The sequence below is a fragment of the Apus apus genome, chromosome 5 (genome assembly GCF_020740795.1).
Source record: "Apus apus isolate bApuApu2 chromosome 5, bApuApu2.pri.cur, whole genome shotgun sequence".
In the NCBI taxonomy this organism is placed as follows: Eukaryota; Metazoa; Chordata; class Aves; order Apodiformes; family Apodidae; genus Apus; species Apus apus.
The window spans coordinates 1881320-1905898 of record NC_067286.1 but is presented as its reverse complement, the minus strand read 5'-3'; the positions used below and the strand labels follow the sequence as shown (position 1 = coordinate 1905898).

General features: G+C 41.2%; 1 protein-coding gene across 5 annotated transcripts in view; it reads right to left on the bottom strand.

The window, feature by feature from the left end:
• The window catches only part of ABTB2 (ankyrin repeat and BTB domain containing 2), a 144756-nt gene extending 120241 nt beyond the window's left edge, over nt 1-24515 (bottom strand). The window contains exons 1-4 of one of the 5 annotated variants that reach the window (XM_051620793.1): nt 24144-24515; nt 21405-21535; nt 20065-20217; nt 12223-12444 (exon numbers count right to left, since the gene is read on the bottom strand). Coding sequence is in view for 1 of the 5 variants with exons in the window: in XM_051620790.1 (XP_051476750.1) it covers nt 4320-5184 (865 nt within the window). In the remaining 4 variants the exon portion in view is untranslated. Of the gene's footprint in view, nt 1-4319; nt 5339-12222; nt 12445-20064; nt 20218-21404; nt 21536-24143 lie in introns of those variants that run through there. The other 4 variants (XM_051620791.1, XM_051620795.1, XM_051620794.1 and 1 more) reach the window with 4 other exon arrangements.
• Nucleotides 24516-24579: the final 64 nt, after the last annotated feature.

Below are 24579 nucleotides of genomic sequence, written 5' to 3'. Positions count from 1 at the left end.
CAGAGGTGTTTAATTTTTCTTTATTTTAATTATTTGCAAACCACCTGTGGTATCTCTGTACCAGCCTTGCTCTTCTCCTCAGCTTAGCTTATTGATTGCATTTGCAGCTCTCTGCCTCAAAACACACCCCTTCCAGCATGCAGGTTTTTTCCTGAATAGTTGTGAAGCTGACAGCTTATTAAAATTGATGAGGCTCTTTATGAGCACACCAGTTTGTTCAGTTCAGATAACAAAAGGACATTCTATTTGTTGAAATGTCATAGTTCTTTTTTTCCGCTATGCTGGATTTCAGTACAGCACCATGACTACACTGAAAGAAAAAGTTATTTCAGAGAATGTTGATAGCCATAAAAAAAGAATCATTACAATGGTGTGGCTCTAAAAAAAAAATTAAAATAAAACCCCTTTTAGACTCACTAAATCTAAAGTCCATCCTTGGTAGTATGTGCAGCAGTGTTTAGCACTGGAGGGTTTAATTTTATTGACTCCAAATCATTCCCTCCTACTGTGGGGAAAGGTTATGCATTTTCCCTCTCAACCCCTTTCTAAGAAAAATCTCTCAAGCAGTGTTTACTTCAAATTCTTTCCACTACTCATCAGCTAAGCAAATCAACAGGCTAATTTGTGGATTAGTTAATCCATGGGGAACATCAAGTGTTTCAGCTACAAGGTACATGAAGAAAGAGAATTACCAAGTTAAATTCCCCTCCCCATTTTTATTTTTTTGCAACAACATCTGTCAACACTTGAACCTCTAGAACATCAGGATGTGCTGATGCATTAAATAGCACAGCAGGTGTATTGGCTGTCACAGGAGTGTTCGGCAATAGCCAGATAGCTAAGTACAACATATGTGTTGTAGTTAATAGGGCAATAACATCAAATTGTATTTGCAGTGCTGACAGGACAGAGTCTAATGAACCACGCACTGGTCAAACACTGAAGCATCAAGTAAAAGAATCACATTTCCAAGGTACATTCTCCTTGTCTCTCAACAAACATTTGAAATTAATACACTCTAATAGTCCAAATTGGCCTGTCTCAAAATCCCTGTGAAACTACCAAATGCATTCTCTATTTTAGCCATATCAAACCAATTCATATCCTATACCTCCATCAGATTAAAAACAGAAACCAAAACATTCAAATTTACACCTTCTTTTTAACCTTCCAGTTGCTATGTTGCTCAGTAGCTACTTATAAGTTTTGCTGCTTTTAAAGCTGGTTCTATTTTTTTTTTTCCAGCTTGGAGTGCATTTTTTGCATCATCCCACCTAGACTCTGTTTGAGAAGACTTGCACTTGGAGACATGAGAACACCAAGAGCTTTACAGACCTCCTGATGGCCACAAGCTCCTCATTCCAAATCAAAGAGACTGAGTCCCAAGGATGAAGTCAGAACTCGCACTAACAGCAGAAAATGTCTCTCAGAAGCAGCCAATAGCGGATGAAAGAATAGCTTCAGAGAGGATGAACAAATATTTCACAGATCCTTATTTATTGAAAAAATAATTTAAAAAACACAACAAAATTCCCCATAAGCATTTACAGAGTTTTAAACTAAACCCTTCACACACTAGGTGGTGATTAAAACACATGTGTTAAAATATAGAAATGTTAAGCTTTCAGCCTCCCAAGCCTTAAGAACAATAACTAGACTACTGTCTTTAATGGGGGATTAGTCACTGAAGAAACACAGGTCTAAACGTCAGCCTCTTTGAGAATTTATTAAGATTTATGTATTTACTCTACTGTTTCTTATACTCCAAAGAAGGATGCTATCCTGATCTAATAATGAAAACTGTATTCAACAGATCTTAGTGCTAGAAAGAGCCATTATGATAATCCAGTGCAATCTTCTGCATAGCACACTGCTGTGGATTTCATTCAGGGATTGCAGTGCTTGACTGGAGTCAGACCTCAACCTCTAAGTGCTTTTTATCTCTAGCATCAAACACGGTGCTATAAAACAAAGCTCAACAAACATACGCCAAGTTTGCAATTTACAAGTACTCAACTGAAGTGTTCTTACTATAAAAGAAAACAAAAAATGACAGTAAAGCAAGTTTTCCTGTTCCTTATGCTGGAATAAATCCAGTTATTTTACTGCTAAATCTACCTTAGGTTTAAATTAACGTAAAAGACGATTTGAAAGCCCTGTGGAGAATGATGTGAATACTACTGATTTACAATTCCTACAGGAAGAACAAATAAAGAAGTTATTTCAAGCTTTTTTGCATCCATATAAAACCATTTATGGCCTTACAACTGCAAGAAAAGCCATTTAGAAGACTCACTGACTTGTGTCAGGTGAAATACTAGTGACAGACTGTCACAGGAAATCACAGGATACCTTCATGTGCCCTTTTATTCCATTTCCCCGACTTAAAAAATGCATTAAATTATTGACGGAATTGATCTCAAAGACAAGAACAACAAAAGAGGCAACAGAAGCCAATCCTTCTGCGGCCAGTGACTGCTTGCTGTTATGCTGCACAAGCGTTATCATAACTGACCATTTGGTGGTTTGAATATTTATAAGCACTTCCCTGCTCAGTCACTCGTGTTCCCATTGAAGTCCAGCTTCCATTCATTCATTGCAATTTTTTCAAGGAGATTTCTCTTAAGAAAAAAAACCAACTCCATGAGGAACTGACTCCTCATCTCTGTTTTACTCACAGAACTTGTGTGGCAGAAGCACTGAGCAGTGAACAGCTGAAATGAAGGTAGTTTTACTTTATAGAACCACAATATTTTACTCCTGTTTACCTCAATAAGGAACAAAAGAGGGAAGCAAGTCCTCTTTTTGGAGCTGGTGATAAATGCCCCCATGGTAGACAAAGAATTACGACAAGTGTTTTGGCAGAGGACATGACATCCCCATACCTTCATGGTCTTGCAACAAAGAGCTTGTAGTTAAAAATGTAGATGGCTATATTTGACTTTTAAAGTTACAGTAACACCTTGTACCAGTGCCAAGAGCACATCCCAAAGGGTTCCTCATGTTTATTTCACATATATTCACTAAACCTGCCAGTGGACAGAGAGAGGGCACAGGAGAGGTATTGTGGGTTTCATAACATTTGTAATTTGAACCAGGCTGACCCAATGGGACACCCACTGCACCTATCTAGCAGTGATCTGCATCGTGGCATTACTGCTTTGGTATAGAATAACTGCAGGAAATCAATGCACCCAGGAAGCAGAAGTTGAGTCAGCCTTTCTCTGACCAAGCATGTCATTACTGACATTCACCTAAGCTGTGTTTTTTTCCACAAAGAAAATCCACTCTTTACTTACGTCTTGTTATGAGATGATCTCTCGAAGACAACCAAGCCACTTGGGTTTATAAAGAGTCAGATGAGAAAGGTATTATGCTTGGAATATCTGGCTGTAATGATGAGGCCAGCAAAAGTAATGAAAATGCACACAGAGAACAGTTTTCTAAACTGAATCTTTCCTCAAGTCTTCCATGGAAAAATGTGGTACCCTTCAGTGTGACAATGCAAAATAAACAGTGCAGCTTCTTAACAGAACTGTCAGGACTTAAGCCTTTCAAACTGCTCCTCAGTCTCATCGGAAGATGCCAACATTCCTCTATCTGCTTATTTTCTTAACTGTTCAAAAAGACTGCTTTCTAAACAAATGACAGAGGTAAGCACCTTAATGCCATGTTACTCTCATTACTGAGGCACCATCCCACTTTGGCAAGCCAAGAACAAGCTCTTGCTTATTGCATGAGTGTAATTACAACACCGGTTTCTGCTAAAGGAGAAGGAAGTCTAAGTAACATGCAGTTAGCAGTTTCTGCTCAGAAGCTGAATTTTACTACTGCAAAGAAAAAAATATTGTTTTCCCTCTCCAGGCTGTATGTGGGAATAGCATCTTGGAGATGAAACTGCAAGACACTATCAGAAAAATTTTATTTAAAACAATAGTGGTATTTTCTAAAGAGTACTGGTAAAGCACCTATCATCTTACAGTTACAGAGAGACGTGTTTACATGCCAGTTTACAGTAAAAACGTTCAAAATTGCAGCTGGTAGAAAATCAAGAGACATTGGTTAGGACAACAGGGTTTGGTTTCGCAGAGCCTCTACACCTTTTATAAACTGGTACAACTTAAGAATAAAACAGAATCATTTTCACCCAGTAAAACCATCACGCCTGCACGACGCACACACAACCACCCACCAGGATACAATTCAAATGAAAAGAAAAACCAGAAAAAAGACCAAACAACAGAAGTCCACAGATATCAGCAGCTTTACTGTAAAGCTGGCTGGTATGAAGATCAGAAATCGTAAAAGCTGGATCTTACCATTGGCATTTTTCCCACAGATGAGATGCTCATAAGGTTGCAATACTCCCCAAAGTTCGGCATCGTTGTTGATAACCATCTCCAGGATTTCAGCAGAGATCTCCCCTCCTCCGCCATCCGGGCTCTGACTTGCCAAAACCCTACCCTTAATCTCTTCTACGAGGTTCTCCATGCAAGCGGTTAAAGAGATGGCTGCATACTCGTGGATCCTAACTGAGATCCTCGTGTCCACCATCCACCTGAAAAACCTCCCCACGGAGAAGGTGAGGCCGCACCTCGCCGATTTACCTTTCCTCAGCCCGTCCCCGGCACTCATGCTGTACAGAGACAGAGCCTTGACAGTGGCCAAGACGCAGCTTTCCGACAAGGACCAGCTCTGGATGAGCTTGATCGCGCTCTGCACCTCAAACCGGGTGCACTTGGAGTGCATCACGCTGAGGCGCTGAGCTTCCCTGGAGACCCTGATCAAGGCGCGCCTGAGGAGCTGCGAGAGCCGCCTGACGGCTTCCTGAGAAAAGGCTCTGGCGTGGCCATCTCCTTTCCCTTTTCGGAGTATTTTTCCCATGTCTTCATCAGTCCAAGGGTATTCCTCTAGATCCGGCAGCTTAGGACACTTGGAGAAGATATCTGCAACCTCGGGATCTTCTGGCAGGACAGTGTTCACGGTATCCCAGCTGTTGTTCCTACTGTTCATGGAGCCCGAGTAGTACCACCAGTTGCCTCTGTGCTGAGAAGAGGTGAAAGCTTGCGAGTTGGACTTGGAAGAAGAGAGACTAAGGGACCTGCAGGAATCCCCTGCCCCATAACCAGAGTCCAAAGTCAAATCCTCCAGGGTCTTCAGAGTAGAGCTGTATATCCCAGCCATAGGAAAAGACGGGGTGAAGCCCAACCGCCGAGGAGCACGAAAAAGGTGAGGCCGGGCACCGGTCCCCTCCCAACGCCTACCGCCCCAGGGCCGCCGCTGGACCGGCAGCACGGCGGGAGGCAGCGCTCCCCGCCCGCCGGTTCCGCCGAGGACCGGTCCCTTCCATCCTCCCCCTCAGAGGAAGGGACGGCAGCGGGGGGGGGGGTTGGGGGGGGTTCCCGCCGAGCCGCCCGCCGCAGGTCGCGAGGCCCCGGCGCGAGGGCGGGCTCCGCGCGAGCCGCCCGGCGGGACACTTCGGGAGCCGCCGGCTCCTCCGGCTCAACTTCTCCGCCGGGGCGGCCCCGCCCCCCGCCGCATGCAAAGGAGCTGCTGGGGAAGGAAGAGCCAATCAGAGACGCCGATCCAGAACGTCTCCGCCAATCAAATCCCAGCTGGGCGGCGCCGTATGCAAATCGGCGCGGGGAAGGGGGGGGGGGGGACAGCCCGGGGGAGCGGCGCCGGGTTGCGGGGGGCCCGGGCACAACCCGCACCCCGCGGCCCCCGGCCCGCTCCGCTCCGCTCCGGCGGGCTGCCCACCCTGCCCGGCCCTCGGCAGCGGCGCACGGGCGGGCCCGGAGACGTGTGGCGGCTTCCCCGGGGCGAGAGGGTCGCGCACGCCACGAGAGGTGTCACCGCCTGAACGGAGGACCGCGAGGGCGGCCGCGAAGCCGATGTGCCGGCGGCTGAAAGGCGCCTTTGTGCGGCCGTTTACACGGCCCTGACCTTGAACCGTGAGCTGGGTACGAAGCGGAGGCGTCTGGTTTGATGTCTCCCTCCCGAGGCCCGGGCCTGCGGGCCGGGGGCGCCTCCTCCCGGCCCGACCGCGCAGGGGAGCGGCCACGGGCGGAGGGGAAGGCCGGAGGAACCTTCCTGCCCCGCGGCAGGTTCTCGTCCAAACGGCGTTTGAAAGTTAAGTGACAGCTTCCTACAAGGAGTAAGCTCCCCCCCGCAAAGATCAGACGGCGTTGCTACTGGTGGCCCCCCCCCCAAAGCGCCCAGGCAGGCACGGTGTCTCTGTGCAGCATCGCAGAGCTCCTGAACGGTCACAGAACCGTTCTGGTGGGAAAAGACCTTTAAAGCCACCCAGTCCAGCCGTTAAGCTAGCACACTGCCAAGCCCACCACCAAACCGTGTCCCTCAGCACCACATCCGTACATCTTTGAATTCCTCCAGGGGTGGTGACTCTGATGCTCCTCTGGGCAGCCGGTGCCAGGGCCTGACAAGGCTTTCAGTGAAGAATTTTCTTCTAGTATGCAACCTGAACCACCACTGGCACAATTCGGGGCCATATGACTTATTACTTGAGAGAAGAGACCAACCACTCCCCAGCTCCAACCTCCTTTCAGGGAGTTGCAGAGAGGGAGAAGGTATCCCCTCAACCTCCTTTGCTCCAGGCTGAACACCCCCACTTCCCTCAGCTGCTCCTTTTAAGTTTTCCAAACTCGTCTTGTGCTCCAGCCCCTTCCCCAGCTCCATTCCCCTTCTTTGGACACTTTCCAGCACCTCAGTGTCCTTCTTGTAGTGAGGAGCCCACAACTGAACACAGGATTTGAGGTGCTGTGCACAGGGGGACAATTCCTGCCTTGGTCCTGCTGCCCACACTATTACTGGTACAAGTCAGGATGCTGGTGGCCTCCTTGGCCACCAGGGCACATTACTGGCTCATATTCAACCACCTATTGACTAATATCCCTAAATACATTAGCTGTAGGTGACAAGGACCCAACACAGAGAGTGAAGGTCGCCAAGCATCCACTTGGTTAACACCCAACCTCATTTCACTCCTCCATACAGGAACCTGCTGTGACTGCAAATACCTGTCATTTAGCATATGTCAGGCATTGATTTTTCAACAGCTTTCTTATTTACACACACAGTGTTTTCTTTCTTTTCTGTAAAATACATAAAAGCTCTGCTCCTTTCCTCTCTAAAGTTACATTAGATATTTAAAATCTGTGGAAGAAAACTTCCGTCAGGAATTTCAGCACTCTTAACCTAAACCACAACTGCCATGGCTTGCACAAAGCAGCAGTTCTCTCCACCTTTGCCTGGTTAGTATATTTCTTGTGCTCTTGCAGAATATACACATTTTCTTCGTTCTTCAGACTGAACAGATTTCAATCAAAAATGCCAAGTGTCATCTGCTGTTGCCTTTGGTTGCACGGGGACTAAAGGTTCCACTTAGAAGTAGTCTAAATTTGTACCAGCAGGCTGACCACCATGACATCCACTTCACAGGCAAGAACAGACATCAAATGCTTCAATTTCTTCATTTGGTTTAAAAAGTGCCTAGAAAGGTGCATTTAAATCTCTAAAAGGTCCATATTTTACAGTGACACTCATGGAGCAGCATCTATTCTCAGTCTGAGTCACTTTCCCTTCATGCCTGCTTGCCACAGAAGCAGAAGGGTTGTATTTGCATACAGTCTGACCTGGAGAGCAGTGCTTTCCTGCTGCTAAGTACTTGGAGCATGGTTGCTGTTGACCAGCTATTAGCATGGCTGGCCAGTCACTGGTCCACAGATTTTTGTGCTATCTGGGATACAAGAGATTTCCTCCTTCAAAAGCAGAATGCCTTATGGGATCTCATTTTGTATTGTTGTACTGCATTATACACATTGCTTAGTGTCCATAAAATATGTATCAGAACAACTATTAGATTCTACTTAAATACTTGAAAAACTAATATCTTTTACTTATGCACTTCTGCTCACAGGAGCAAGCACTTTCTATATACCAAAAGACAAATTATTTAACAGGACATAACTTCTCACTAGTTGACCCTTAAAACTGCTTTTTAAAAACCTTGTATCTCCTTTTATCTTTCTTACATCTCAGCCCATCTATAATTCAGCATTTTCACAGCTTCTCCCCATAATGGCATGAACAAGAAGCATAAGTTGTCTAATAAAACCAGACATAATTCTCTCAAAGTTGTTCCAACTTATTTAAAGATCTGAACACCTCAGCACTTTGTTTGTACTCCACCATCAGCTCAGAAATAGAACTATGTAATAAAAATACCTAATGCCTCACTCAGTTGACATTTTACAGATCAAAGCTAACTCTGCTATTCTGTCATATTTTTCAGGCCTGAGCACTATTTTTAAGAAGTGAGAGCCCAAAAAAGACAACATAGCTGACTGTGCACATGATAAAATAGGTACCTGGATGTAAGACAAGGCATTATTGACTGAAAGAACAGCCTTAACTCACATACATCCATTGCATTCAATCAATACACTTCCTTTAAAATAGTATCTTTCCACTCTTACATCTGTATTTCATCCTGTCTATTAGGTACCAAGGACTAATGTAGACTTCTTAATCATGACTTTTGGTAGCTTATCATGGTGTCTGTCCCTCATCTCCTTCCATCTCTCCACTGCCTCCTCAAAACAAGGGTACTATGTTAGTTCCTCATCCAGATCTCTAAGATAATACATAGAAACATCTTTTTATTCCCCCACTTGTGTCTTCATACTGAACTCTATACAAATGGGAAGCAGACAGTAAGAGCCATCTCCATCACCTTTCTTACTAAAAAGCCTTTGTGCTTTGTTTTGTGATGGCCCTTTGCAAAGCTCTCTCTAAAATTAATCCTCTTTTGTCTACTTCAGGTTAATTTCAACCATAAAAACAGGCATAAATGGCCACTGAGGATCACTACATAGTTGGCCAATAGGAACTCACATTATTTGGAAAAAATTCAGCTGTGCAAGTACCATATTTCTACAAGTCATTTCTATTCTTTCCCTTTATCCTACTTCTCCAATACTCCCACTCTGTTATTCCTACCATTCCAACTAATTTAACAATACAAAAATCATCCAGCTTAACAGCAGCAGCTGCTTTCTTACTTCCCTCATGGAGTGTTTTCTCCTTGTTAAGTCACACTAGTTTCCATTTTTAGAATTTCACATGTAGTATTTCCTTATACAATAACACTGCCTGATAAATCCTTCTCCCCCTCCACTGCAAAGGTTTCATCAGCCTTTTCCAAAAGCAAATCAACTGTGGAACAGAAGCCCCCAAGTATGGAAAGGATATTCCTTACTGAAGATTTAAACCTCAAGGTCCAATATATCCATCACAATAAAACTAAAACTGAGGTAGAAGGAAGTAGACCAGATAAATATGGGTTCTCTACCAGCACTTCTCAATTTCATGTGTGTTACTTATCCATGACACGACAAGTTCATCACATGAGCTGTGCTCCTCAATGCTAATTCATTATCTCTACAAGCCAACTAGAAATAGGCAATTTTGCAACAGATTTCCAAGAACAGCTAATAGAAGCATGAAGTGTGGAAGGAAATAACCAAGTAACTTAATTTATATGAAGAAGAAAATAGTTCACTTTCAGGCCAGATGCATATTTGTAACAAAACTATAGACCATGTTATGAAAACTAAGGTGCACCTTTGGAAAGCAATGACTATACTGGACTAACACAAAATTGCCAACCCAAACAATCAAGATTACAAATTATACATCAAAACACTGATAAGAACAACTTTACTTTCCTTGATTTATAAGACACAATAAGCACTGGGCTTTTTTGTATATGTTTCAACTAGAGCCATAAGAGACTGCAAATTGCTTTAATACAACAAAAATCAACTTCATAAAGACTGATTTTTCTCATAATAATTTCTTCCTAAAATTAAAGGGTTAAGAAAGTAGAAGGTATCAGAAGACTTTCAGGAACATAGGATAAAGGATGCCTCACCATAAACAAAAACCTGGCACCCTAGAAGCCTGCTCTTCCTTCATGTTAAGAGCTCAGATCCAAGTGTTCTTCTAGCTCTGATACACTACAGACTGTGACATAGTTTTAAAACTTTAACTTTAAAGTACATCAGAATTAATTAGAATTAAAAAGTATCATCATTTTCTGATACACAAATAGCAACTAGACAAATAACAGACCCATTTAAAAATAGTCACTTGTTTTAACTTTTTAAGGAAACATAACAATCAAAGCAAATGTAAAACCCCCATAAACTTGACTCCAAATCAATACTTTTAAAAGTAACCAGTCACAAAACCATGGAATGGTTTGGATTGGAAGGGACCTTAAAGATCATTCAGTTGCATCCCCCTTGCATAGGCAGGGACACCTCCCCATAGATCAGGTTGCTCCAAGCCCCATCCTAATAGCTAGAGTAATCTGCTACTTGTTCAAACAACAAAGTTCATCATTCCTAGAAAACAGCATTCACATAAACACTGCTGAGCAGCACAAACATCCCTTACCACGAGGTTGCATTTTATTCACTTGTAGTAAAGAAGACTGAAGCTTTTCCACCAGGGGAAAAAAAAAACCACACACAAAAAAAAAGAAAAAAAAAAAGAAAGAAAACAAAACAAAAAACCCCAAAACAACAAACCACACACCAAAATAACACAAATATCCTCAGCAGAGCAGTCCAAAAAGCTGTTTGAATGGTGCAGCCAAAGCCCTGTGGTAGTACCTACAGAGCACCTGCCACAGGAGTAATTTCCAAGCTTTATTTAGTGCAGGTGGGGGTGTAGGGGGAAATCAGAGATGAAGCATGACTAGAGCAGCTGAATCACGTATCAGGTCTAAATTAAGCTTTAAAAAAAACCCAAGTTTTTTACTACAGTTAGGAGAGTACATTTTGCATACTTTCAAAGCAACACTGGTGAAGACAGTTTGGTGTGAACACATCTGGTGTGTTTTCTATAGTAAAGCAAACCCCCCATCCAGCACAAGCCCCAATTTATTGTCTAATTGGTGTTGAGGGTCCAGTTCAGCAAGTTACCAAATCCTCACTGCTGACCCTACCAACACCAAGTATTAATGGAGGGACCAGCTATATCTTCCCAGCTGAAGAGAGACTTTTTTCCCCAGTATATAATGTCTTCTCTCCTTCATTCTGTGCAGAATGACCTTCTCAAAGGTTACAACACTTAGATTTTTGGAATGTGTTAATTGGTGTTTCATAGGTAAATTTACTCGATAGCACTAATTAAAATTTAAAAAGAGAACACAGAATCTCATGAGTGTAGAATTTCAGAGCAAGCCTTTGTTCTTCAGAATCCTCAGAAACATCCCTTGTGTAAACTTTTCAGGTAGTTAGAACTCAGGGAAATCTTCAGCAGAAGAAATCTTTAGGCTTATTGGCAATAAATGGCAATCTTACCTTCTCCCTGTGTCAGTTTTATCTGTCATTTAGCATAGATTAAAACTACATTTTGCTATTAACAATTCCACAAAAATGCTCCTGCCTAGAAAATCCTGCCTACTTTTTTCTCCTGTACCAGTAGTCTAATAAATGACATTACCTGTCCTTACAGAACTTACTCCACCTAAAGATATCAGCTGAAACAGAATTTCTATTATAAAAAAAAAAAAAAATTCACTCCTCTTTTTTTTTTTTCCTTTTTTTTTTTTCAGTAAGTTTGCTTAGCACAGGAAATCAGCACAGATCAGCCTTTCTATTATTTGTAATGATAGATAAGGTACTACTTCTCAAAATTATTCCTGAGGGGAAAAAAAGGGGTCACATCCCATTATGACTAATAGTGACTGTTATGCAAGAACATTTAAAAAACTTCAATTCATTAAGATTTTATAGGAGAGCCTGCTTGACACATTTTCAGGTGTGAAAAGCAAAAGAAACATTGAGAATTAATTTAAAAAAAAATTCTTTCTGCTTTCAAAAGCTGCCTTTTGTAGTAGATATAAATAGAAAGATAAAGAACTTGGAGTGAAATCTCTGTGCACATGTGCATCATATCCTGAGATGAACAAGAAAGTGGTTTTCTGCTGGTGCTGTATGGACAGCTTTGGCTGTGCTCCTCCAGAAGTCATTCAAAGCAACCAGCTACAAACTGGTCAGCCTCACCTATATCCTTGGGAAGGAGGTGGAACAAATAATCTTGGAAACCATTTGCAAACACATTAAGGACAAAAAAGCTATTTAGAGTAGTCAGCATTGATTTATGAAAGGGAAATGATGCCTGACTAACCTGACAGCCTTCTGTGATGAAATCACAACCATGATGGATGAGGGAAGAGCAGTTGATATTGTTTATCTTCACTTCAGCAAGGCTTTCGACACTCGCTCCCGTAACATCCTCATCGGTAAATTGATGAATTATGGCCTAGACAAGAGGTCAGGAAGGTGGACTGAAAGCTGCCTGAGCTGCTGGGCTTGAAGCGTGGTGATCAGCATCACCAAGTCAGCAAGTCTGCAGGTGACAAAAAAATGGGAGGGGTGATTGATACAGCAGGTTTTGCCAGTAAGACGATCCTCAACAGGCTGAAGAAATGGTTGTGGAAGCTTTTGACGTTCAGCAAAGTGAAGCACCAAGTTCTGCATCTAGGGAGGAATAACCCCACGGGTCACGACATGCTAGGGGCTGACCAGCTGGAAAACAACTTTGCATAAAAAGACCCGAGGGTAGCGGTGGAAAACAAGTTGAACATGAACTAGTAGTACATCCTTGTGGCAAAGGCAGCCAACAGCACCCTGGACTGCATCAGGAAAAACATCGCCAGCAGGTGGAGGGAGAGGAACCCTTGTTAGGTGTAGGAAATAGCCTTCCTCAGTAGTTGTTTCACATATATAATGCGTTTATTCCATGTTTGTTTTGAAAACAGTTTAAAGTCGGAAAAGGAAGCTGGTCTTTGAAATAACCGATGAGATTTCACCTCTTTAAAAATGTAATATTCAACAAACAAACAAAAATTCTGCCCAGAAATTCAGAATGTATAAAGATAAGACATGATATAAAAATACTTGTTACTTTTAAATGCATCAGACAACTGAAAAGTATTATAGTTGGCCTTATTTGGGAAGATGGATCTAAGTTTTCCCTATGAATAACACAATTAAATTATTGTAATGACAAAGGGTGGGGAAAACTGTCAGGAGGAGAGAGACTAGCATCTGAAAAATGCAGTAAATTCCTGGATGATAACTTGGTACAGTATCAGATTTTCTCGATCACCAGCAGTAAGCTCTTACCAGTGAGGGTTGATTGGAGGAATAACATGATACCATCTGGAATCAGATCAAATGAAGGGGATAGAAGAGTATTTTCTTCCTCACCTGACACTATTCAAGGCAAGTGGTGTACTGAAACTTACTGAGGCCTATTTCCCCACCACTTCTTATTTAATCTCTTACTGTTGATTAAAATTTCGGTGCCTGTATTTTCTTTCTTATACAAGGATGAAGCAACTAGAACATCCATAAAGTCATTAGGCATTACCAAAGTAGCTCCAAATAATTATGTTGTTCTTCAGCATTTAACAGCTATTCATTTATAACATCCAGCTGTAAAGTTATAGCAGGACAAACTTCTCTAGTCACCTAGATATCTAGGTCTGATATAACAACAGCTCTGACATGTGATTAGCAACTAGGGTAAAATAATTCTTTGGAGGCACTTGCAATAATCTCAGTTATTTGGTCATGGGTCATATTTTCACTACTACATCATGTATGTGTGGAAACCTGCTACAGTCCTGTGTGCCAGAGTACTCCTGTATTTTGATGAATTTCGTATCAAAAGGACACTTCTAATTACAGCTGTTCACTGGCTGTAATATTAACTCATGAGGCACTTGACAGAACCAATGACACACAGACATTGCAACACTTGTGTGTCTGCTTCCTGGCACGTGTCCCAAAGTAATGTTCATGTCCTCAACTCTCTCTTATTAGCCCAATAATCCAGTATTGACAGTAAGATTATCAAGAGTCAACCGCTATGGTCACAGAGTCAGTGGAAAGAATAGCCACACAGACAGACATTTATAGGTAAATATTGTAATTCTCACAATTCTCAACTGTCAGGAAACCAAATCAAATACTATTCTCTAACACTGTTGTGAAGTGGTTGCCCCAGAGAGTATCAGTCCACGCTGAGAATAATGTTTCGATACAACAGCAACCAATGCTGAAAAGAATTGAAGATAAATTATAGGGGAAAGGCAAGGACAAAACCCAAGCCTTAAAAATGTTTTCTACCTTGTCTGGAATGATTCAGAACCTTAGGACAGCAGCTACAATATGTAGCAGAGTACTGACATACATCAGTCTAGCAACAGCTTCCTGGCTGATGCAGGATCTCATTCCACAAGGTTCTTACCTTATGTGCTTTGAGACTGCCTACACCAAAAGGTCAGCAGTGCCTACCCTGACACTGTGTACTCTAATCACAGAATCACAGAATCACAGAATAGTTAAGGTTGAAAGAGACCTTAAAGATAATCAGGTTCCAACCTCCCTGCTATGAGCAGGGACACCTCCCACCAGACCAGGCTGCACAAGCCCCTTCCAACCTGGCCTTGAACACCTCCAGGGATGGAGCTTCCACAACCTCCCTGGGCAACCTGTTCCAGTGTCTTACTACCCTTATGGTGAAGAATTTATTCCTCTCTTCTAGTTTAAAACCATTACTCTTTGTCCTGTCACTGCCCTCTCTGGTCAAAAGCCCTTCCCTAGCTTTCCTGGAGCCCCTTCAGGCACTGGAAGGTGCTCTAAGGTCTCCCTGGAGCCTTCTCTTCTCCAGGCTGAACAGCCCCAACTCCTTCAGCCTGTCTCCATAGCTGAGGTGCTCCAGCCCTTTGATCATCTTCGTGGCCCTTCTCTGGACCCTCTCCAACAGCTCCAGGTCTTTCCTGGAGAATTCTCCCTCCCATCCTTGCTAGGGTGACAGGCCCATGGGAAGATGGCTTCTGCAATTAGGAACCTTGGAAAGGAGCCAGGTAGGAAATGCACATGAAAGCATCATTGGGAAAAAAGAGGAGATGTGACAGCTATCCCCTCACCAAGGTGATGTCACATCATTTATATAAACTGTATTCCAGCACGTTGTTGATGATGTTTCCACAGGAAGTATGGGTGGAATGGGGTTTGTTCCCAGTGAGCACAATGTTTTCTGATCTGCACGGAAAATATTCCAAGGAGACATACAGAGGCATGGGGATGAATGGATGCCTGTCAGAGTGACCTCTTGCCAGGAGACACATGCATGCTACTGTGTTTAATGCAGTCATGTGCTTTCCTTCACATATATTTTCATTTTCTGAAGCTTAAGATGGCCCTGCTCACCACTAGGGACAGATTTCAAGAGTGTAAGGCTATCCTAAGACTTGATAACAGCATGTTAGGCTGGTGGTGCTGAAAGTGACACCTTCAGTCTAGGCCATCTCCAGGCATCACAGAGCTATGACCAAGTCTCCTAATGAACCCAGGCCAAAATGCTATAAACCCTCGATGGGTTTGTGTTCAGAATTATTGGATTGTATTTCAGGTTACCCTGAGCAGTGGCGAGGTTACCTGGCAACCTTCCAAAAAGCCATTCTGCTTTGGAAGCAGACAGACAGAGAGAGTGCTGCAGTATCACCCCAGTACTCATCTTGAAGGTAGGAGAGGAAAGTTCAAACATGTTTGTGGGAAATAACTACAATGAATCTCTACTTCCAGCAACAAAATAATTACTGAAAGAATGCCAAATGTGTTAGAATAAGGGGGAAAAAACCCACAACAAAACAATGTCTTCATTTGCAGATTTCTCTCCTCACTAAGATCTTCCTATCTTTTTACTTTGTGACCCTGATTTTCTTTTATCTGATTTCTGATAAACTCAAGAGATTTTAGCTATTTCCAGTATATACTGGAAAACCTTGCCTACCTGCACATAAACCTAGAGTAGAATTTTACAAATTTTTCAGTTTGAGGTGTACTTCATATGGTTTAAATACCTCACAGACAATATCAGATAATGCTAATTTAGTAAATTAATTGGTAACTGTTCAAAAATTAGGCTGAATTTTAAAGGAAATTATAACTAAAATGTAAAAGGTATGTGTGAGAAGTGCTATAACTCACCTAGCATGACCATTAACATTGGCATTTTTATGGAAAACAAAACAGAAGACAAAGTTTGTAACATTAGTAGGCCACTGAAACATCAGAATTTGAAATAGAGGAAAAGTCTTTGTTTCTGTCCCAAAGATTCTGTAACAAGAACATTTCTTTATTCCATATAACATTTTAACAGCACAGTACCTGTTATTCTAGTATTCATCACCAAATTATACTGCCCATACTAAAAACTTTAAGAAACCTTCTTCAATGGGGAGATTTAATCTCAGTATGTTGGAGCAGGGGTTTGTGGTTTGAAATTTACTGCCTGAGTGAACTAATTAATGAAAACTTTCTGAGTTTATATGGCAGTCAAAAAGTACCTTACATTATGCACTCTTCATGATTTTTCAGTGTCCTTGTTCCTAGTTTTTATGTGAATGATTGTTATTTTACTATCTCACTACTCTTGTGAAGATAGTGAATGTGTGTACCACCATGTTTTTGTTCTAAAATTCATACTTACAACTCAAAAAATTAAAATTCTGTGAAAATCAGCAGGGAAACAATGACATAATAAGGTTTCAAAACTCATTGTCAGTCAGTATGTGCAAGTGTAGGTGAGTTCTTAATTAGTACTATTGGCTGAAGAACCACCTAGTCAACACATAGTCTTCATAAAAGTAATGCTGTTCACCAACTTATGTACCTCGTTTCAGTTATGACACAGGGTTGCTTGTTAATATATAACCCAGGAATATTTTTCCAACAAGGAGGCTGCTGACATGGGCCAAGTTGTCACTGCCCCTCAGGAATAAACATATGATGTAAGCATAGGGTAGATAATGACAACTCCCTTTTTTTCCACCTACGTCACTGCGAAGGCTGACCTGTGACACCTCATCTGTAATGGAAGTATCACTGGTCCTGAAAAAATATAAGAATAGTCTTTATGATTTAGTAAAAATGGGGCTGCTGCCAGGATCATGAAGTACAGGATCCCCCAGCACTCAAGAAAATGATGAGTCAGAGATGGATCAGAGGTTGACAAAATAACTGAATTAAACGGTAGGTGAATGTCATAGGAGAAGTCATTAGAACTGGATCACAACAAAAACCTCCTTGTTCAAATGCACTAAAATACAGGAGGATAGACCAAGGTCTATGTCCAGTTCTTAGAAGAATAATTGGCATTAACTTTCAAGTACAATGGGGCCTTTTGTCAATAGGATATACTGGTTACAATATCAAACAGAAGGGGTATTAGCACACTGTAAAAAAAAAAAAAAAAGAGCCCCTCTACCATGCTAATAACAAAGTAGTCAGGACTACTGAAAAATAGCTGTTTTCACTGTTAATCACAGAATGGTTAGAGTTGGAAGGAGCCTTAACGATCATCCAGTCCCAACCCCCCTGCATGGGCAGGGACACCTCCCACCAGACCAGGTTGCTCCAAGCCCCATCCAACCTGCCCTTCAACACTGCCAGGGATGGGGCAGCCACAGCTTCTCTGGGCAACCTGGGCCAGTGTCTCACCACCCTCACAGTGAAGAATTTCCTCCTCATCTCTAACCTAAATCTCTCTTCTTTCAGTTTAAAACCACTACCCCATGCACTGCTGGTGAATCCAAAGTAGTTGGTGGTCAACAACTGGCCTAATTTACATGACTGTTATAGAACTCTTTCTGGTAGTTGTAAAAACATACCAAATATTTTTAGACTAGAAGTATTGAAAGAAAATGAAGGCAGCATTTTCAGTGGAAAACGTGGATTCGTCTGAAAATTGCTTAGAAGTGCACGTTATGGATCAAGACCCAAGTGTGCTACTCAAACACAGAACAAACACTGCACTTCACCCAACAAAAACAGGAAATGCACATCAACAAAGCTGGGTAGGAATGCTGATAGATCACTGGAGGTCTGTTTAGAAGGTTTTAACCTGTTTATAAATGTGATGGTCTCTAAGTTATGACTGGTATTTCTTCTTATCCCTACATCATAAGTTTTTTGGCAATGTAAATGGCTTGTAAGCCTCTTGTAAATAACTTGTGAATGGCCAGCCAAGGGTGCAAGGGACTATTAGTAGCTAGAAAGAAATATATCAATATATTAACCTTATAGCTTTATGTCAACCTCCAGAAAAAAACAAAAAACAAAAACAAGCAAACAAACAAAACCAAAACAAACTCAGCAAACTAATGATTTGTTGCAGTTTCCAGGTAACTTTTACCATTTCTTGCTTCTCATGAAACAGTGAAGTGCTGTGCTGATATGTCAAAATAACCATTGTCTCTTCCACCAACTTTTAGAAAGCAGGCACACCTTCTAAAAACATAGGTCTCCATACATATCACAACCAGAGACTTTTTATGAGGTCTATAATTGATCCCAATGTCTAATTAAATGCTGTAGAGACTACCATAGTTAGAGAATTATTTTCCTTTTTTTTAATGTATATTAGATGCTTCTGTCATTTCAGCTCCCCTATTTCTGGCAATGAATTTTCTATCAACAGAAAAAAATAATGAGGTCTGTTTATTTTCCATGCATCTACCTGTGGTCAAAACAGTCAAGGGTTTGTCCAGGCCTTTTACTCTGCTTCAGCAGAAACCAGAAGTAGTCCCTGGCAATCGTGTAAGTCTTAAACAAAATCGTGGTCATCTTTGCAAGCAAGAATGATACATAACTAGTTAGTGTGGAAACCTGTTTTTATCAGAGGGACTGGAACAACAGCTCAAATGCTGCTGGTACCCCAGACAGCTGGGGCAAAGGGCATCAGCAAGCTGCTGGCCAGATGGCAGGCACTGTGCTGAACCAATTATTCCAGGCTAAAATAGCTATTTTGTATCTCTCTGATATGCTACTGACAGTGCTGTATTTCTCTCTGACCCTTGCTTCTTTGAATCTCATCCTGGAATTTTTTTTGCTAGACTTTCTTTTTGTCAAAATTAAGATATGTAAGCAGATGGTAAACAGACTTTTCTGCTAGTATTCCAGCCTTAGATGCTTCCTGTTATGATGTAAAATACACTGAGAATGACAGATATTTAAAGTGAAAAAAAAAAAAAAAAAAAAAAAAGGCTAAAACATTCACATCAAAATAAAAACAGATTTTCAAAGATATTGAGAACCTACAACTCCTATCAATTCAAACAATACTAATTAATGTGCTGGCACCCTAGGATTAATTATTTTCTTGGTTGAATTTGTGATCATCTCAAGGGACACACCTCAAGTCTTGCATCTATTGCTCTTAGGCAACAAAAGAGACAGCCACATTTCTTGTTCTATAATAAAGCAGATGTATAAAACTGCATTTATTTCACAACTCATTGAAATGATCTTTAAAAATCTGGGTTATGTTCAACATCTATTAATCAGCTACTTTAAAGTAAATGAAAATGAATCAGTGGCAAGATAGTTCCATTAAATAAAGTGTATTTGTGTTTTCAGGACAAAAAAGTGAAAGAGAAAACACATTAAACTACATGTGGATTATAAACTCAGAAAATACTATCATCTTAATGGGATTCTGGCAGGCAATCTCTACACTGGGAATTTGCAACAATCACCTCCAGGTGATTCCATGGGAAACTGACCCATCAAGTCAGCACACTAGATAGTTATTATATATGTAAAATGCTCACTGATATTCCAGCATCCAGCTATCACGTGTACCTATTACAACTGTCACATGCAATTTAATAGTCTTTGAGGTATCTCTGCTTGCAGAGAGTCACATCTTTCATAACTTATTTAAATAGATCAATTCAGCCTTTCTTTTGATGATACCTAACATTACTTAGTTGCCTAACTTGCCCATGCAGGGTGGTTGGAACTAGATTATCCCTTCCAACTCAAACCATTCTATGATTCTGTGATAAATCCCACAGGTTTGACAGTTCTTAGTGTCTAGATCATGTATGGAGAACCTCCAGCTACTTCCTATTAGTTTCAAAGACAGTGACACATTCTTACATATGCAACATACCTTCTTCTTTGTCCTTTTCCCAGTGTCCACATTTGCTGTGGTTATAGCAACTCCATCTTGTTCAGTGTCATTCCACTAGCTGGTTTCTTTGCTGTTTTCCCTCATAAGCTTCCTATGATCCCATTATTGTCTCTTCCTGTGGTAACTGTGATACTATATTCATAGAAAAAATACAGAAATGACTGCTGTAAAGAACAATGTGTGATCAGATGACCAAGTTTAACATGGTTTTAGTAACAAACCATGCCTAAATTAATCATTAGTTGTGTTATTCACCTCACAACTTAACTGTCAGTCATGCACTCAAAATGCCACCAATTAGGGTTTTCCTTTCAAAATGGGATGCCCAGGTGATAAAGCAGTGTTGATATTGTTAGGCAGATCTGCAGTCTCTTTTGTTCACTGCACATTCTGTAGACCTCTAACAAAGCCACACCCACCTTCCCACTTGCAGCATGGAATCTTACATTTTAATCTGAAATGTTACACGGTATTTTTCAGCACAGCATCAAACTGTTCTTCTACTTCAAGATCATAGAACATATATAATGGGCAGACAAATTCTGTGCATTCATCCAAGTAGCAGCTTCAGTTTAGTTCATTTCCCTGGCATGTTAATGAATTGCATGACTAGTCTCTGTGTATCAGTCAAAAGCCATATTGATGCATTCAGCTACAGACATAGATCCAAAATTTTCAAAAGCATATATATAATTTTTTGCTGGCAATGAAATAATACCCTGATTTTCCAGTCCTGCTGGGCAGCTAATATTTTGAATTGCCTTTAAGTTTCCGAAAACTTAATTGGTTTGGAAAACCAGTTCACTTATGATTCTCTTCTTCCTACAGAATTAGACCATATAAAATAATAGGTATCCAAGGTATCTCTTGGATCAAACATCTATATTTATATATGCAAACATCCAGCCAGCCAATTAAGCACTTGACTAATTGAAAGCACAATGTGACTAAGTCATGATGGATGCTTGACCCATTTAAAAGTTTAAGAGCTTCTGAGTCTAACAACAGAAAAACATATTGCTTTGTCTCATTTTTTTCTTATGCAGAATGAAGCAATAATGGACAAAATAATGTTTCAAAATAGAGGCTTCATTAACTGCTATTAGGTAAATGCTTCAGACAATGCTGCTAATAATACAGAAATGCAGAAAAACATTCATAAGCTGACTTATTGGTGCTCTAACTTGAAATAAAATAAAAGCAAATGCAATAACAAAAGATAATTGTATTTCTTTGATATGAAGTCTTTTTAATAATGTAGTTTCTAGGAATAAAACCACAAAACTAAAATAACCAGAATGCTAAACACGTTTGAATACCTTACCACCTGAACAGTGCTGCATTTCTTATTCTATTATTCTTCTTTCAGTTATCTCCAGAAGTACATTGCAGCTGTCTTTCCAGCAACAAATATGAAACACATCTTGATGATGATGATCAGAAGTAATGTCTATGAAAATTAATAAATTATTGCAGAACATTAATATAGACAAACAATATTCTCTCTTTTTTTCTTTTTTTTTAAATACTGCCAAATTTATTTTACTCCAGGACTGGTGTATCCATTGACATTACTCACAAACAGTACTAACATTTGAAAACATGTCTGCTCCAGAATCACTGAAGTGATTAATAAAAGAAGCAGAATAAAAGAAATACGTGTTGTTCGTAACATATAAACTCTCGTTATTCTAACATGCTTTTCAATCTCTTAGATTGCTCTTTTTCTCTAGTGTTTTAATTCAAACCTTGCCCTACTAACTACAGCAGAGGATGGCACAAAATTTCAAACCCAAACCAGAGTTTTCCTATGTGCCTTTTTCTGGTTTTCTTTTACATGTGTTTTCCTAGAAGTCCACGTTTTCTCTCTGCTGGGCACTCTCTGTCTTGTGTTTCTCTTTTCTGATATTTTAGAATAAAAGTCATGGTGGGATGACCTACTCAGGAGTTGTAGAGAACATGAGAACATCTATGAATCTGATTAATCATAAGAACGAGGTAGGTACCAAGTCAGATGGCTGCAGCATGGAAGCTTTCAGTGCTCACGGAACTTAATTAGCAAAGCAACAGACCTATTAACCTTCTGCTTGACTAATTCTAGCTCATTCCCTTGGGTGTAAAAGACTGAGCTATGCATAAACTTTACATACAGCACAATTGTGTGTGAGAGTGAAACTGACCTTGTAGTTTATATTTAAACTACTTTAAATACAGAAAACAAAACACAAATGCTAAGCATTATGACTTTTAATCTCTCAAAATCTGAACTGAGGGTGAAGTGTGGTTTGGGTTGTGCCTCAGAAAGACACACAGCAACACAGAACCAGTCTCCCCAGGTAAACAGAGATTATTAAATTGGGATTGTTTGAAGTTTGTTTACTTAATGCATATTTAACAGGAGGCTTACGCAGGCAAATAAGATGCTGCAGGAAACAAATATTAAAATAGAAGGGGGGGAAAAGGAAATAGATACCCACAGCAAGGTACCTGTGAAATTCAAACTTGTATTCACTATTCCCTTCACTGAAAAGCTACAAGATCATGGCAAGATGAGAGAAAAAAAAAAGCATAGTTCTTTTACACTTAGCTTTGTATATGACCTTTCTTATCAAAAGCAGTTGCTTAAGTGCAAGCAGTGAAGCTGAAGTGCAAACGTTTTGGCAAGATGCTTGGCATTGGTGTTGCCACCTGCTCTCTCTTGGAACTTTTTTTGCTTATTTTTTTAGGCAATATTTAATCCCCTCTTGTTTTTTTAGGCACACTTACAACTGCCTTTATACACATATATCTTTTCCTCTAGCATTAGACTTACACTAGCAGAGTTCTCAGGAAATGAAAAAGAAGCAGTTTATGCAAGTTACTCTTACTTTGAAGTATATTTGTGACAAGGAAGTTTATCTACAGACTTTTGTTGACAGGCAGTGTTAAACTTTAAAGGAAAAGCAAACAGTTGCTCTTCATGAAAACATCCACATTTCCCCCGTTCTGCTGGTCAAGCAAACTGAAATATCAATGACATGCTTAAAAAAACAAAGGGGGAAAAGTGTTATTGTCTAGGCAATGCAGATGTGAATCTGGGAGTCTTAGCACTCTTAATACATAATAACAAACACTAGATAAAGCAATTGTGTGATTGAAATAACGAGCTAGACTATTCTTTGTACCTGTTAAGGGAAAAAAAATGAAGCCATAAACTTGCAGCTAAGCATTTCCCCCATGTCATTCATTTCTGACAGGATAAGGGTAAGCAGAGCTGCTTTGCTCCATTGTTGTAGTATCTGTTCTGTAAAGAACCGTATTGGGATTCTTATCAAGAATGACAGTGGTGGGAAACCAAACCAACACACATACAAAACTTGCTGGCTCACTTGCTTTTATAAACTTCAACCCCATTTGGGCAATTTCAGCTTGTTCAGGGAAGTCTCCTATCTGCTAGGATTACCCCCAATCACTGTCATTAGGGAAGAGCTAATAAGGGGAAAGAAATAGTTTAGTTTTCTAAGCTTCATGTGCCATGAAGTGCAAGTCCACAGAATTACTGGTAGGTGGAGATCTTCATCTATGCTTCAAGCACCCTGTGTCACACAACCTAATAGTCTAAAGTAGGTTATTCAGGTTGCTGAAAGGTTTTGCCTGAGAAATTGGAAAAATAACTGCCTCTTAAGCACTTTCATCACTTGTACGTACATCCTTCAGGCACAGAGCCACGGGATGTCCCCCAGAGTCATTAATGTGACAGGACAAGGGATGGACCCGTGGGCCACAGGGCAGGAAAACTCCGCAGGTGACAGGGCTTGAAGGAGCAGGACTACAGCTGCCTAACAGGACAGCTGTATGTACCTCATCCTTTGTAAGTATAACCCAGGGGAGTGTTCTCATGAATTCAGAATGGAGCTTAAGGTTACAAATCCAGGCCTCCAAAGAAAACACCCTTCACGATCGGGCGCGTACGAAGGATGAACGACGTCAGGTGCCTCCTTTGAGGTACAGGCACAAGGATGAGCATTGAACCGCACACTCGGTCGCTCTGAACTTGCAGTCTGAATCTGCAATCGCACCTTTTCACGCTGAAACAAAACTCCCTCGAAGCAACGGCAAGTTTTGGCAGCGCCCTCACCCCATCCTCTGTCATTTCCCAGGCCGGCCATGTCTCCCTCAGCAGCAGCTGGAGAAAGTTCTGACATCTCGGGGAAAAAAAAAAAAACAAAAAAACAACCAACCCACTAAACTGAAAACGCGAACCAAATAATTAAGCCGCTTCCACAACTAATTACCCCGACACCCGAGGAACCAGCCCCCGCCGGCCTGAGGCGGCGAGCGGCCGCGGGCGCCGCCCCCCGCCACCGCGCTTGATTGACGTCCCTCTCAGCCACTCACAGCCCTCGCTGCCCGCAGCCCGTGACGCTATTGGTCAAGGAGGTAGCGGGGGGCGGGCACAGCGCTGGGGTAGAAGGTGCGGTCGCTCCCGCTACCTGCGGGTGCTGTGGGACGTGC